This window comes from Phasianus colchicus, chromosome 6 (genome assembly GCF_987193195.1).
Source record: "Phasianus colchicus chromosome 6, bPhaCol1.hap1.1, whole genome shotgun sequence".
NCBI classification, from domain to species: Eukaryota; Metazoa; Chordata; class Aves; order Galliformes; family Phasianidae; genus Phasianus; species Phasianus colchicus.
Window position 1 is genome coordinate 23578558 of NC_143441.1, and position 16329 is coordinate 23594886.

The following is a 16329-nucleotide window of genomic DNA, read 5'->3' on the forward strand; positions in this document are numbered from 1 at the left end:
TCCTGTGAACTCTCCTTTTGCCTGACACTATCACGCCTGCAAACTTGTAAGTAAAAAGTCATGGGTACAATGTCTATTTATTATAGCAAAGGAAGGACAGGTTAGTTATCACCTGCCACAGTTTTATGGAACTGTGCAAACTCTCTGTGTTTCGATTAAGCTCCTAAAACTAATCCTAGTGAAAAATAGATAAAAGACACATTGGTTTAGTATTTCAACTCATCCCAAAAGAAAAGGGTTGAGAATTGCAATTCTTACGAAAGTGTTCTTTTTTGTTATGCAATTAAGATTATTTGATAATGTCATTATGAGGCTATGCACTTCTTTACAGGCTTTAGATTCCTTTAAATTGAAATCTTGTAGGCTGCAGAAGAAAGGAAACATTTGGGGAAAAAAGGCCCTGCCATGAGCTGGTAAACGTTACATTCATTTACTATTTTGCAAACAGCATTATTCTTCAATTGTTGACAGATATTTCAAACTGAAATAGAGCACCCAGAAATGGGAAATGTGCACGCCCACTGGGACCAGTGAGCTCCATTGCCTGTATGAGAACAAATGATTCTTTGAAGCCATAAGGGTAGTCACTTCCTGTACCCTTTAGTTCACATCTTCCTGTCAACTCCATATCCCATCTCAGGGGCTTCAGTTTGTTTGTTAGTAATTATTTTTAACTATACAGTAAATTTAAGTCACCATTAATTCATTCTCCAAAATTCCTTATGAATGCCTTCTCTGAAGTCTCAGCTCCCATCTTTGGAGCACAGTAAGCCATTAATTCTCTAGCAGGATTAGCAGTGCTGGCACAAAGTAAGTACATGGGCTGAATGCTTCTCATCTATTCATGAACAAGGCCTTTGGTGTTTCTTGAGTTGATATTCTTCCTTCATCACTATACTCATGACACTCATCTTAGGGGTGATGTCCCCAGTGGCATCACCAGCACATTACTTGGGGCATGTAGCCTCTACTTCTATAGGGGTAAGGGAAGTGTAACTCTAGCAGCTGGGGTAGATGGCAAGATAGTGAGAGGGATCTTAAAATGTATGTTCATAGGCCTTTTTTTTCCCCCACCAGAGTTAATTCTTTTGATCTTTATACCAGCCTTCCAGTGCTGAAAAGGTGCTTCTAACATGTATTTTTCTCTGACTCTGTATCTGCTTTTAATTGGGACACAGCCAGTCTGCCAGCTGCATGGGCATAACCAGCTTAGAAGGTGAAATGAACAGTCTGAAATAAACCATCCGAGTACAAAGTTTGTTAGTAATGCCTACAGGCTGAACGTGCTAATCTATTTATAGATCCATTGAATCAGTAAAGTCACCCAGCTCGGTCTGTATTTCTGCACGCATTCAGTAGTGTGCTATTCTGTCATTCTTAGAGACGGCTGGAATTTTGCTCTGCTTCTTGCCCACCACTGTCTCTTTCTTGGTGGGTAGGGCTTGGTTTTGTCTGGTGGTTTTCTCACATCTGCAGATGACCTTTTAGACAGGGTTATAACATTAGCAATTTTTAATATCCTTGTATTGAGTGAAATCTGTAAAATACATTCGTACATTAAAAAATAATTCACTTAGCATAAGTAAATTAATACTATTTACTTAAGTCATGTTCTCTATTCTCCCTTTTAATTTTCTAAGAGCAGAGGACACTCAAGGAATCTCTGTTAGGCACAGCTCTTTCACTCAAATCCCATGGCCCAGAGCAGCTCCCTCTGTCATGGCAGAAGCACCCATTCCTTTTGGCCCTAGCCAAAAGGCAAGCTCATCTTTCCATGTGGTGCTGCCAAACACCTCACTTCAAGACCTTTCTTTGTTTATCCCTAAAATACATAGATGGTTTTGAGACTGTCCAGCTACTGCAGCATGAGAACGCTTCACGTGAACAGCGGTGAGGAACATGCTGAAAGTGATGCAAGGGAAATAACTTTTCTTTCCATTGTAGGTAATATTTATCCTTAGAGAGGTCAACAAGGGGAAGCACAAGCCCCAGTAGTGACGGAACTTATTTTTCTAGGCTGACCCTGGTGAAATGTTATAGCACCTTCCAGGTCAAATACTAAATATTTCCTTACTCCATTTGCCCCCGTTTTACTAAATAATTCCAAGCCGGAGGTAGGAAGCACATTTTGGATTTTTCTGTTATCTGTGTGGATGCAAATGCAGTATTTTCCACAAAGATGTTCCACTAACCAGTCACAGATGTTAGATGATTCAGCTTAATAGCTGCTATTTTTATTTATATAGAGAAAATAATTTCCTGTTTTTTACTTAATTTTACTTGTTATTTTAGTACTGTAATGAATAAGTTTCTGTAGTGTTGCAATTTATTACAACTGTAATGAAAAAACACATAAGCATCCAACCCAAAGCAACAGTCCCTCTTTTTTTCCCCAAGAATGTTGGTGGATTAAGCAATAAGATATTTTTTCCCCTAAAATAAGAATTCACTGCTTAATTCCAGTGCAGAAATAAAACAAAGAAAAAGGGAATGTAACAGTGACTCCGCTCCAAAGCAGCCATCCTAGCTCTGTCCTACAAGACTTTTGAAGTGACCCAAATGACTGAAAAGTACAACAGACACTGATAAACTATATAAAATATACCACTCTATGGAAGGCTTTCCACTATTACAATTATCATTTTAAATACAACATTGAATCCTCAAAAAATGTATGAAGGAGAGTAATATCAGAAATATGGCAAGAAGTGGAAAAAATAACCACTTCTCTCTAAATGAGATAGAAATGCTTTTATTTCAAACATTATCTGTGAGAATCAACAGCTCTTAGACCATAAAGAAAACTTCGCAGCTGCATCTTGTTGGTGGAAAAAAAAAACAAAAACAGAAGCAAGCACAAGCAGCCCTCTGCTTATCCATGACAGTTAGCCATTGCCACACTCATGGACGACCCTTGATCTGTGTCAACTCATGTGGGCCAGAGTTTCAGGGGACAAAGATCTGGGTTCTCCCACCTGAACTGGTGGACTGGATAAGACTGCTTCAGGTCTGGCTCCCTCCAGATCACACTATCCCTCCAAATGCCCAGCCCCTGGCCTGCCACATGTACCTATCACCCATGGGCATACACTGTTTATTCCTCTCTAGGTACATAGGCCAAGGACAACACCAGGTAGAGCAACCAGGCTACACACTACATGGCCACTGTTCCATCAGCAGAGACACAACCAACATTACTTCTCTGTCAGCTTTTCACATCTTCCCAGGAAAAACAAACAAAGAAAAAATTCTACTAACAGCACTAATTAGAGACATGTGCATTTACAAGGGCATAGTAGTGTCCTTCCTTTGCCAGTAGCTGGCTGTGGGTGCCCTGCTCCACCACCCTGCCATTCTGGATCACCGCGATGATGTCTGCATTCTGTATGGTTGTCAGGCGGTGTGCGATTACAATGCAGGTTCGACCTTGCCGGGCATTATCCAGAGCTTTCTGAACAATCTGCACACAGATGTGAAAATGCTGTTAGCACTTGTACAGCCTCAGACGTAGGAAACACATTTGATATCTTACTCTTATTATCACCTGAATATATCTCCTATAAACTAAGTGCATATATGAGACATCCTTACTCAATGGGGTTTCTCTCAGTGAGAGAAGTCATTGGATTCTTGGACATCAAGGTTGTGTCAGAACACAAATTCAGCATTTACTATCAAATACAACTAACAGAAAAACTCACAGAATATAATCTGAGCTGTTTATTTATTTTTTCTTTTTCTTTTTTGTGACATTTCTATTGTTCCAAAAGCTTTTTTTTTTAAATGAAAAGAATCTACTGCTTAACTTATGCACAGCTTCCTAACGTTTTTAAATTCACAGCCTGAAATGGAAATGCTACTGTGATACACCTGCTTGTTTTTTTTTTTTTCCCCATAGCTGAGCAACTGCATCACATTACACCGATTTTCTTAAAGTTTGATTCTAGAGAAAAGCAACTAACCATGTATATATAGACATAAGTAATTCACATGATGATCATTACTCACCTTTTCACTTTCTGTGTCAAGTGCAGAAGTAGCTTCATCTAGCAGCAGAACAGCAGGATTACGAACCAGAGCTCGGGCAATTGCTATCCTTTGTTTTTGACCTCCAGAAAGTTGTGTTCCTTTCTCACCCACTCGAGTATTATATTTCTGAATGTTTGAAGGGGAGGAGAAAAAAAAAAAGGTTTGAGAATACTCGTAGAGAAAAGTAAAGTTTCACGTGTAGCTATAAAAATGTTTAGGTTAGATTCATGAAAGAACAGTACAAATGGTTTTAATAAAGCTGAAGTGTTATAAACACCTCCAGCATGAATGGTTGTATAATAAGCCACCTATTTATACCTAAATAGGTATAAATCTAGATCTATATAGATCTAAAAATTTACTTCCCCAAAGACTAGAGCAGCTCTTGAATAGTACTGCCAGTGATAGACTGTTAAGGTGTCCAGGTGACACCTTAACTATCACTGTATGAGCATGAGAGTAAACATATATTTAGTGTTTCCTGACACATACATCAAGGACTCGATCCAGTGTTATTCATAAATAATTGAAGAATCTCAAACATTATTAGTAGTGACAAAACTATAGTTTTTTCAGCACCAGGACACCATTTTCAGTTATGCAGAACTACAGTGAAAACAAGCCAAAGCATTTTTCCTTGTTAGAACCAAATTCTTTGCAGGCATGAAGGTTAAATGTCACACAATTCACTTTTGATTTATTAACGCACAGTATTTTAAGAAACGCTCCCTGCACATGCCCATCCAACTAGATAAGTAATTTGAGAAGTTTCAGATACAGAAGCAAAGATAATATTAAAAAATGAGGATATGAGGAAATGCTTGTACAGTGTCCTTATTCTTTCCCACTCATTCTGCTTTATCTACCACTACATTCACTGGAGCACTGACTTACTTGAGCAATCCAGCAGGGATTTTAAACAACACGTTTTGATATTTTAAAATATCAAAATACATTCCTCATATAAAAGAAATTATAACTATATGTTTTCATTTTTATTTTTGTATTGCCTAGATCTCTCCATGTAACTCCAAGCATCTAAACTGCACTGTGAAGAGCAGACTGCTGTTTCTCACCTCTGGCAGCTTGTCAATGAAGGCATGAATATTTGCTGCTTTAGCTGCTTCTTCAATTTCCTCCTGACTAACAAGCCTATCGTTGTCTCCATATTGAATATTTTCAGCGATGCTGCAGTCAAACAAAATGGGTTCCTGTGACACTAGACCCAGCCTGGACCTCAGCCATTGTAAATGCAAAGACTTGGTATCAAATCCATCTGCTAACTAGAAAGAGAAACAGAAAAAAATGATGTGAAATTGACAACAGAGCTCATCCACAGATACATAACGTAAACAGGAAACAAGCTGTATCAGGAAAGCTGTTAAATGTTAAATTCCCATCTTAAGTCAAGTAAATTTTGCATGTGAAGTGGAACAAAACCAACACTGTGAATAAATATTTATTTTCATTATTTTTTAATTTCATGGGTTTTTTTGTTTTTGTTTTGTTTTCCAGCAGATAGAAGCATGGAGCACATATCAGAGGCTGTTTCTGCAATCCTTCTAGCCCTGCAAAAAACTGGGATCCTTGTGGGAAAGCTCATCCTTAAGAAGCTGAATCAATAATACGTATTCTCAACTGTGGGCCTTTAACTCAATCTTACAACCACCAGGAAGGTTTCATCACATCTTTGATAACACATTAACAGTGAATGCATCAAAAATCCTGTTACATCCTTCTTGCAGTGACACATCGTCATGCTGTGGGATTAGGTTTGTATTGTGTGAAGAATGTGTCTTTGTCTCTAAAGTGTGAATTCTGCACACAGTCAAGCAGATGATACAAGTACTCTGGTCCAGACTGATCAGGCACTTAGAAGCTTTGGAGGAGGCAGTGTAGCCTGAAACCATCACTCCTGGAGGTGTATCAGTGCCATGAGCCAATGTGTCAATTCCATGCATTAGCCACAAATGCTAGTGCTGGGGCAGGCAGCAATAGTAGTCTGGAGGTTGTCTACAGCTGTAGCGTCAGTAACCCACAACTCATTTATAAGGCATCTCTCCAGAGCTACAGCCAGGATCATTTAAGACCCCTGAAGCCCTAGAAGATGAAGAGCTCTGTAGATTCAACAATTATGAATAGCCACATAAGTCTACTTTACCACTTGTCCTTCCACAGGATCATAAAATCTCTCCAAGAGCTGAATGGAAGTGCTTTTGCCACAGCCGCTGCTTCCTACTAATGCCAGAGTCTGTCCTTTGTTAACCTTCACATTAAGTCCTTGCAAAACTTGAACTTCTGGTCTTGTTGGATATACAAAATTGATGTTTCTGAATTCAATGTTGCCTTCAAAATTACTCTGAAAAGTAACAAAAAGTTCGTATGATTATATTAGCATTTATTAGCTTTAAATAAACAGCCAAGACTTAAGTGTTGAATGAGAAAACTGACAAAGAAGTTTGAGATAGTGATTTTGAAATAGTTTTTGTTGTTCTTTGCAATTACATATTAGATCAAGTTTAGTATTGTTATTTATAGGATGATCTCTAGTTGCAAATCACTAGATCCTTTTGGAGTAAGTCCTATGCATTTCTCTCCTGTATTTATATTCACTTCAGCTTTCAAAAGGACTATCTTTACACAAACAATGTTAGTATTTTTCATTTGCTACACACCTAATTGAGGCACTTTTCCTGGTATGATCTATCACATTTGCTCTCCTGATCTCACATTGCAGGTAGCACGATTTGAATGAATACATCACAAGGTTAAGATCAGATATTAAAGTAAGAGAGGTAAATTCTTTAGTAGGTAATTTACAGGCATGTACGAAAAGCTGGTGTTTTGAAAAGCAACAGCGACCATTAATCAGCCATTCTAACAGGCAGATCTCTAAGACCAAATGAAAGAACGGGGCAGGTATTCAGACCTTGCCTAATTGCCTGCTTCCTCTTGGTAGGAGTCAGTCCCACATAAAAACTAGCAACGTTCTAGGAATGCTAGCACAACAGCTAATTTAAGGGGCTTGCTCAAGACACACACACTAATTTTTTAGTCCAGTCTAGACTATGCATATTTCTATTCAAGTTTTATTTTGCCATAGACTTTCTTCCAAATTTTTCCAAGTCTGTGCCTGAGAGCTCTGTTTCAAAAAGATACACAAAGACCGTAATTAAAAAGGTTGAAAACCCTGTGTATGATCTTAAAGTTATGGAAACTGGATTAGAGTTTCCTGAGCAGGGGCTACTGTCTAACACCTACATAATTTTCATTTGTATGTGTAAATGTAATCCTTCCACATCATGTCAAGTTTCTGCACAAAATGCTTCCGGTTTATTTGCCAAGATCAGCTCCCTTAATGACAGTGTTGGTTTAAAGACAAGACATTTTAAACCTCTAGAGTAAAACATATTATTCATTTGGTTAGTTTTGATTTCCCAAGAACACATTTTCTCTAAGAGTTTCCACAGTTGTAAGGGGATGGATTTTGGCAAAACTGTTCTTTCTCTGACAGGACTACTCTCCTTTTTTTATCTGCAAAAACAGTAGTAAACTGCACTTGTATTTTATTTCTCCCATAAACCTTCACACAAAGGCAATGAATTGTGAACTGACATTATCAATGTTTTCCTGAAACCATTTAAAATGTAGGGCAGTTGAATGAAAAATCATTTTAGACTCATTGAGAGCAAAACCACATTTAAGGCGAAAGACAGAAGGTCCATAAAAAAAAAACAAAACTAGCAAGGCAGTAACACTATTTTATACAGTGTCTGTCTTTAGTGATGCTCTACAAAACATGAGGCAGTGCAAATACAGTTGTAGACAATAAAGCATTACTAATAATGTCATCCAAGGTTTTTCTGAAAAAAAAAAAAAACTCACCAATTTTTCACCTTCTTCACTGTAACTGTCAATTTGAGGTTTTCTATCCAAAAGATGAAAGATTCTTTGAGCTGAAATTTTAGCTTTGCCATAATCTGGTGCCAGAGAAGCAGACTGACCAACATTCATAGCTGCAAATATGACAGAAGAGAAGACTCTAAAAACAAAAGATAAAGAATCACTTGTTTCTGGTGGAACATGCTGTTTTCTTCACATGTAAAATAAACCTTCAAAAATAAAGTTCTTAGCCTCTTTAGATATGTCATTAATTACTATTTTATAGATCAGTAGTAGAGTCACAGTAAAACCCTCTGCTTGGAAGAAACATGATACAGTAAAGACTCCTCCAGAGATGATGCACTGCGTGTAGTCACAAGTGTGTATCTGGGCAGTGAAGCCTTTCTCCAGAACAACCCTTTTGTCCAAACTGCTCCCAAATGGACTGCAAATTCGGCAGTCTCCACATCCCATTACCTCTGTAAATAGATTAAATAAGTACACACTGAAATCATTATCCCATATATACCGATCTTTACCTTCACAAACGATACTCACATAAATACATTTTCAAAGTTAGTCAAACAACGAGCAATGAGCCATGCCCCAAATCTGAAGACTGCTGCATTAACGAAGTAGTTTGCAGACTGAGCTATTCCATAGGTAAATCCATACAAAGGGGCTTTTTTTAGAGAATCTCTGTGAAAGGAAGACATTTTTCATAAATAATTTGTAAAACAGAAACAACAGACAGTGGCTGGGAGATGACCAGATTTCTGGGGTAAAGTTTTCAAGCAACACACTCTGACCCTGAAAGCATCTTACACTGTGACATGGAGTTGTCCATAGAACATAAAATTGGAGTAATGAGATCCTCAGTTACGCTATCTAGAATTGATCCCTTTGCTTTCCTATAGCAGGGCAGATCACATTTTAATAAGCTGGATCATCTGTACTAGTTATTGAGAAATAGGCAGGCTTCAGCCCAGCCAAGAGCTGCCTGTAGACTGCAGCCAGGCCTTCCCATCCATGCAGAGACCTCTTATCCCAGTTTGGAACAGGGATATATTGCTGAGTTTTCCTGCAAGGATTCAGACTAAGCCTCTCTCAATTCATCTTTCTAGAGAGGTTTCATTTGGCGTAGCTAATTTAGTGCACACTGAATCAGTCAGGAGGACTCTGCCCTCATGGTCAAGAATAATCACTAAGGAAATGTAGATCTTCTTTTCAATCTGAGCAGTAAGAGAGACCTCTGACAATCCAGGCAAGCATATTATTTAATATTGGGCAATACTAGTTTGCCAGATATTAAATTTTAACACTGTTTTGGATGATGATAGTTTATGCAGTGCATGATTTTCAATTCCATCTTTTATATTTTTACCTCAAAGAGGGAAAAACAAATCAGATCTTATTTTGTTTAAATAAAAAGGAATTAGAAAAATCTGACATCCCTTGTGATTTGAATGTCTTTCAGCAAAGAGATGTCAATGGCACACAGGGGCTCAAACAAAGGAAATATATGAAGTTCATTTGAGGTTTCAAAGGCACACAAATAAAATAAAACTGGTTTGTGTTATAATGAGCATGGTATGCGAATTGACTGTCCATTCCTTAGTTGATACCAATTAATCCAAAGTACTGAAATTGACTGAATAGATGTCTTACATTCTGTGCACACACAAGCAAATGATATTATGTAAAGCATCAGGAAAATGCATTTTATAAAGTATTCAAATTATGAAAGGACAAGTCTTGCATATGTTTTTCTGCACACTGCATCTAAAAAAGCATATTAAATTGTAGCTAGTGAAAAAATGTCACACATATGGAAAAGAATACCCTTCCCAATCTTGTGGGTGTCAGATGGTTTGCAAGAAGTGTATTTAAAACAAAGTGAAAGGTTTAAAATGTTTAATGAACAGAATTAAAGAAAAAAGATCCCACCTATATGGACCATTCAAACTGTTTATGTACTTCTCATAGAATGCTTCTTCCCTAGTCAGTGAAGCAACAGTTCTGATATTTTCAACTGATTCTGTTGAAACCTAAATTGGGAGATTAAAAAAGAAATACATACATAAAATAAAAAAGGTAATTTCTTACAATCTCAATCTACGACATATCGCCCAAATATCTGATCTTCTCTAACATTCATTAGTTTAGATCAGAAAGTATTTACTTTAGGAAAAGAGCTTGAGGTCTGTTATGAACAGAAGCCTGCAGCAATGAAGTTACCCTCAGAGGAGTACAAGACAAGGGGAGACTGAAGACGACAAGGTACTTCAGTTTTGAGCCTCTGGGTCAGGACACAGGAAGTGTCAGCAGCCCTTGCCCTATCTCATAAGTCACAATCCCAGCAGATAAACCTTATGTAATAAAATAAGAATAAACCCCAATCATCTAGTCTATGTGCATTTTTTCAGGGAGCAATTCTGCCTCCTGGAAAAGCACTATCAGGTAAATGAAGATAGTACACTAGACCTCTTATGTATATAAATAGTTTGCATTTTATGATGGAATTAAAAAAAAAATAAATGGTGTTAGTGCTTGGCAGCTGAGCCCTGCGACACTTCTAGCTACAGTGCAGGCTCAAACCATAGCAGTACTGGGGCTGCTGCTGTTATAGCTGCCCCTGCCCAGAAATCTGCTATGGAGGCATTCAAATGCATTTCTATTTACAGATGTTTTATGTTATCTATGTTTTGTTTTCCTCAGGGATATATAAACATTCCCTTCATCCCCCATCCTGCCCTCTCCTCTCTCCACTTCATTTATCTTAGATAATTGAGTCAGCTGTAATACAGCAACAATGTTGTCCTTAAAAGTGATCTCACACCATAACCCTGTAGTTAAAATTGGAGAACTTACTCTTCCAGCCTCCTCCAAAGCTTTTTGATCTTTTGCTGCATGACCAGACACAGAGCTAACATTTGCAGCATTTGCAGCAATAACGAAAGGAATGCAGGCCAGGATAAGCAAAGTCAGCTGCCAGCCGTACACAAAAGCAATAATGACAGCAGTCAGAAGGGTAAAGACAGTCATAGTCATCAGTCCAAGTCGGCTTCCAGTTGCCTAAGAAAACCCCAGAAACCCCAAGATATCCATCATTAGATTTTCTTAGTAATTTTGAGTGGTGATATAACTATTTACTCAAGGCCAGCAGTTCAGCTGGAAAACTAAATCATGAGTGGTAACATGCACTGACATTGTGCATCTACTTATGTAACAGTTCCTCGACATTCCTCTTATCTGCCAGCATTCAGGCACCTTCAAGTGAGGTTAAGGATGTCTGAAGAGTTGCTGATGCCAACTGTCTAATGAAATACAATACTGTCACACACACACACACACACACAAGACCTCTTTCACTAACCCAGGCTCAGGAGACTGCAGCACAGTTGCAGGGAAGCAGGCTGGAGGCCCAGCTTTAGGTTAGCAGTTTTGTTCCATTGATAGCCATCCATTAAGCCATCCCACCAGCAGCACTGGAAACCACTCATCCTCAGGTCCCTGTGCTGCTGCATCTACTCTTTTTCTGGGAACCCAAACCCAATTTGGCCACACTGCAGAAATGCTTCATCTCAGCAGGTGATGAGTGGAAAAAATACTAACTCATACTGAAGAATTCCTATCTTCTCCCAGCCTGTATAACCTTCTCAACTAGGGACTTCAAAAAGAGACATGATTTGCATCCAGCATCAGGATGGCTTCTGACATGCAGAAGAAAAAAAGGTTTGAAAACAGCCCTGTGGAAACAGCTCATCTTCCACAATTTGGCTTGATGGAAAAAACAAAAATCCTTGGTCAGGAAACAACATTCTTTTCCTTTGCCAAAGACTTTCCCGCCCTAAAAAGACTTTTCTTGTTCAACACAATTTAAAATAGTAATAATTAAACCAATGCCAAGGTGAATTGCTGCCATATGTTCCAAGGGCTGCACATAAAGATGGATTTGGAAACTTCAGCCAGCACAGCATGAAGCACGCTCTTACTGACACACTGAGTGCTCCAGAGAACACACTAGCCTTGGAGAAAAATTCATGCCCTTGGTTGGCTTTTATAGTCAGATGACCCTGTGTACCTATTTTTTCTGTTTCTGCCCTGCATGGTGATGCAGTTCCAATTTACTTCAGTGCCACTGAACTTTAAATGACACAATAAGTTTTGTCAAAGGCTATTAATAATATTAGCCCATAAGGGAGGAGGACAGAAAACAAACAAAAATCTATGACAATGAAAAATGCAAGGATTAAAGAGTTTTTTATTTACAGTTTTGAAAGAAACAAAATCATCTTAAAAATACCAAACGTCTCTCTTGCAAGTCCTGCAAGACAATGAATGCTGATGAAATGAACAGTAGGTGCTGGAACTGTGCAGGATTTGCCACATTCTCCTGACCATGTCCAGAGTCCTCCTGTTCAAAATGAGGACCTTGAGTCATCTCCTGTCTTGGGTATTTCCTTCTCTAGTATTCTTTATTAATGCTATGTCATTTCTTCCCATTTGGCTTCCTTGTATGTGAAGCATGTTTGGTAAGGGACAAGAAGAATTGTCTTCATTAAGGTCAGTAAGGGTCCGCAGCATCTGCAGCTGTAGCCTTCAAGGCACCCCAGTGATACACAGTATCTGATGCTAAAACCTGGAGTCGCCCAATTCTGGTCCTCAGCACACACACAGATTTCACTTTGCTTGGTAAAATGGTCTACCGCTTTATGTTTAGTTTAAAGGTATGCAAAGGGGAAATGAAAATCATGAATAGCTGCTGCATTTTTAATAGATTTCAAATTATCAATCAGAAATCATTCCTACGGTATCAACACCACGATATTTAAATGTATCTGTCAGCCTATGGGGGTAGATTTATTACCCTGTATTCTGAAATAATCTCAGCATCCCTTGCCAAAGGCAATTAATATTAGTAAAGAAAAAAATACTAAAAAAATACAAACATGAAAGAATCAACATACCCCTTTGACTTGAGAAGCATCTGTAGCAAGTCGAGTTAACAGAACTCCAACAGCATTTTTCTGATCATCATACCATCCAATCTCCTACAAAATAGTTACAAAGTTTTTTTTTTGTTGTTTTTTTTTTTGTTTGTTTTTACAAAGCCACATATTCTTATGATGTTTCAGATAATCAGGACTACTGGTATAATGACTAAACATTTCCAGATAAGGTAGCATAAAGGGAAATGGAAGTACAAATCAGTGATGGCTAACTATTACTACTAACCTTCCAAGTAAAGGAAAAAACTTAAGAGTGTGAAAAATTAGGTATTTCCAGCAGAATAAAGGTAATGTAAAGTTCCTCCAAATGTCAGGCAAGTTTTATTATAATCCCTTTTTACCCAGTCATCCTTTGACTGAAAATGTTAATATTCTCTTTTTATAAGTTGCAAATTTGCATATTTGTAGATTTGGGTGTTACTTCCTCTTTGTTTTTCCAACAGCTATGGGTGAATTCTCTCTCATCTATTCCCTTTCAGATGATTCTGTGAACAACCAGGCTCTTGCCGGATGCCCCCAGCGGGTACATGGCGCATTAAGTTGTGCATTCTCAAAACTACTATGCAAGCAACTTGAAGTCACATGAATTGATTAATGGGAAAGGTTTAATACAAGTAACTTCACTCTTCTCAATTAATTCTTGATGCAATAGGGAAAATTGAATTTCTGCATTAAAAATTAGCCAGACCGCCTATTTGCTATGGATTGCAATACGCACATTTAAACCTACAGACTTAAGTCCACATGTTATATATTTACATCATAACCTTCAAGCAAATGGAGATTAAATTTTTGGTCATCCTTACAGGAATCTGGCTAAACACATACATCTGCAAACCATGTGTACATTAGCATATGAGAAATGTGCATGTTTGCAGTGACAGTACTTCAAAATTGGACTATTTGCAGCAGCAGAGCTGAGCTGCACACGGAATAGAAAACTCAGAAAAGTCGTATTTTTTCTAAGCCAGTGGCAAAAGAGACTATTTTTTTCTCTCTCCAGACTGCACAATTGAAAGCAAACAAGTACAAGTACCTTGCAAGCCCTGCAAAAGCCATCTGGCTCTCATGACACTCTTGCTGCATAATTCATACCTGCTGAAGTAATGCTTTGAAGGACAAAGAACGCAGTCTCATTGTTAGTATTTCTCCAGACTTTCCAAACATGAATCCCTGCAGGGAAAAAACAGTCGCAGTTTCTCATCTGATGCTTCATCTCTGTTTATAAAGCCACACAACAAAAGCAATTGCATCAAAACGTCTCCTAGAACCCTCTGATCATGTGTAAGTCTTGGGAAGAGTGCCATTCACATTCCTGGAACCTGAAACTCTGTTTTTCCTCAGGAAGGGAGCAACATGACAAAGAAGACAGGATCTTTATTATAATGCCTTCTTCATATTCCTCAGCAGCATTACAAGATAAATCAGCTTATCTAATTGTTGGCCTCTGTTCCAACCACTGCCAGAGGCATCCACTTGCAGCAGTCGTACCAATGCACTTTATGGTATGTACATCAACATGCAGTATTTCCTGCAAGCTATGAAAAAGTAGTAAGAGGACAGCAAATTATGTGTTTCTTTGTTGGTATGAAAAATGCTTTCTGCAAGGATAAGAGCCTATTTTATATTTACTTTGCAAGAGCCTGCAAATTGTCAATTAGAAATGTCAGACTTTGACTTTTGTGGCCTGGCCCAAAACGTTTTCAGTCATTCTGAATCCACACTGCCTTCAGTGGAGCTGTGTTTATTTAAACCAACAGAAAACATAGCCATATATTTAAGTAAGTACATCAATACAAATCATGCATCTCAGGAACAGCCCTGGCATCTATGCATGTTTTCATAAGGTCTGCTTGATGTTTTGCTTCTCGAAGTTCACTGATATGAGTTATACCTGCAGCCTACTGGAGAGTTGAGAACTTCTAACATTTCAGCATAGTGACACTTACTTGGATTATGTATGTTGCTAAGGTAATCACTCCAAGTAAAAGAAACATTAGAGAAAGTACCAAAGTGTTTTTATTCCTCCTTTCTGGATCTTTTTCTTGAAAAGCCTGTGCAGGAGAAAAAAAAACAACCCAAATGAATACATATTGAGTGGCTGCCAGCTACATAAACCAACTTTCATCTCAAGAAACTTGTCTGCTTTAATTTCTCAGAGCATATATTCTGAATCCTGAAATGAGGATGCACTCAATTTTCTGTTGAAGGCCAGAAGACATTTTAGCTTTCTGTTTAACTTACATCTCACTAAGTCATTCCACCAGCTCCAGATATTCCTCCTTTCCTCTGTCAGCCAAGTGCAGTCACACTGCACCCCATCTCTAGAGGATCACTTCCAATGAAAAAAAAAATAGTTGATTTGTCTGTTGGAGCAACAGAATCCATCAGCCATCAAGCTGCCTAGAAATCCTATCATTTTCTGTCAGGTTCTCCTTCCAGTTTTTTCCAAGATGGTCACTGTACCTGCACTGGTAAGTTTCAAAGTTTGTAGGAAATGCACACGAGACTGCCGCCCCCTCATAATGAGAAGCAGCAATTTGTTTACAAAGTCTGTTATCAGTGCCTTTCAGAATTATCCGAGCTATCTTCTAAGAATTTAAGTAAAAACCAAAAAGAATATCAAAAGCTCTAGAGGCGAGCTTAAGCAAAGGGCGTGTACACCACTGAAACAAACCCAACGAATTTACAAGACCAGCTTGAGGCCTAGAAGACAGACGTGCTTTATACAAAACGTAAGGGGAATGGAAAATAGACAAAACATTTCAATTAGAGAGAAGTTCTGATCCAAACATGCATGAACTAGAGAAGACAACTGAAACCTATCAGGAAAATACCAGTATCCAATTTCCCAAAACAGTAATGAATGTATGTAGGTTGCACTGAAAGTAATGCCTCCTATTTATTTCCATGGAAGCTCCAACAAATGCAAAGAGCACAATAACATCACTTGATAGAGCAAATTCTCAGCTACAAAACACTACTTTTCAACAGAGTCACCATCATTAGCAATGCATTTTTACCAGCAATGAACAAGAGGCTTGTAAAGACCAGCAATAATCACTGACTTTCTGGGGTGTGCGTGATGTGCCTTAAACACTTGTAGTGCAAGGCCACCACCATGATAAGCTGTTGAAGGCTGATATCTGTGAGTATGAGATCCTCTTCTCTCACATGATAGTCTTGCTTTGCGGAAAAAAAACAACCTACCTTTCCTGCAAGAAAGTTTCTGATTCAAACATCATTGACAAACTTGGTATTGCAAACTTGCTTGTTTACAACCTTGGGACAGTGCACTTGAAAACCCAGCAGGTATAAAAGGATGCCTGAGAGGCAGACCATGTCATCATTGCCTTCTTCATAGTCATTGTTGCTGTTTGCCAGTTCCAGACTACAACCTCCAGAT

At 38.3% G+C, this 16329-nt stretch overlaps 1 protein-coding gene across 6 annotated transcripts in view; it reads right to left on the reverse strand.

Moving 5' to 3' along the window:
* Positions 1 to 2736: 2736 nt before the first annotated feature.
* The window catches only part of ABCB5 (ATP binding cassette subfamily B member 5), a 49066-nt gene continuing 35473 nt past the window's right edge, over positions 2737 to 16329 (reverse strand). For all 6 annotated transcript variants that reach the window (XM_031590080.2, XM_090142690.1, XM_090142691.1 and 3 more), the window contains 11 exons: positions 14873 to 14977; positions 14019 to 14096; positions 12882 to 12965; positions 10783 to 10986; positions 9859 to 9959; positions 8470 to 8610; positions 7915 to 8071; positions 6191 to 6388; positions 5106 to 5312; positions 4009 to 4155; positions 2737 to 3460 (listed from right to left, as the gene is read on the reverse strand). In XM_031590080.2, coding sequence (XP_031445940.2) covers positions 3263 to 3460; positions 4009 to 4155; positions 5106 to 5312; positions 6191 to 6388; positions 7915 to 8071; positions 8470 to 8610; positions 9859 to 9959; positions 10783 to 10986; positions 12882 to 12965; positions 14019 to 14096; positions 14873 to 14977 — 1620 coding nt within the window. In that variant the 3' untranslated portion in view covers positions 2737 to 3262. The remainder of the gene's footprint in view (positions 3461 to 4008; positions 4156 to 5105; positions 5313 to 6190; positions 6389 to 7914; positions 8072 to 8469; positions 8611 to 9858; positions 9960 to 10782; positions 10987 to 12881; positions 12966 to 14018; positions 14097 to 14872; positions 14978 to 16329) is intronic.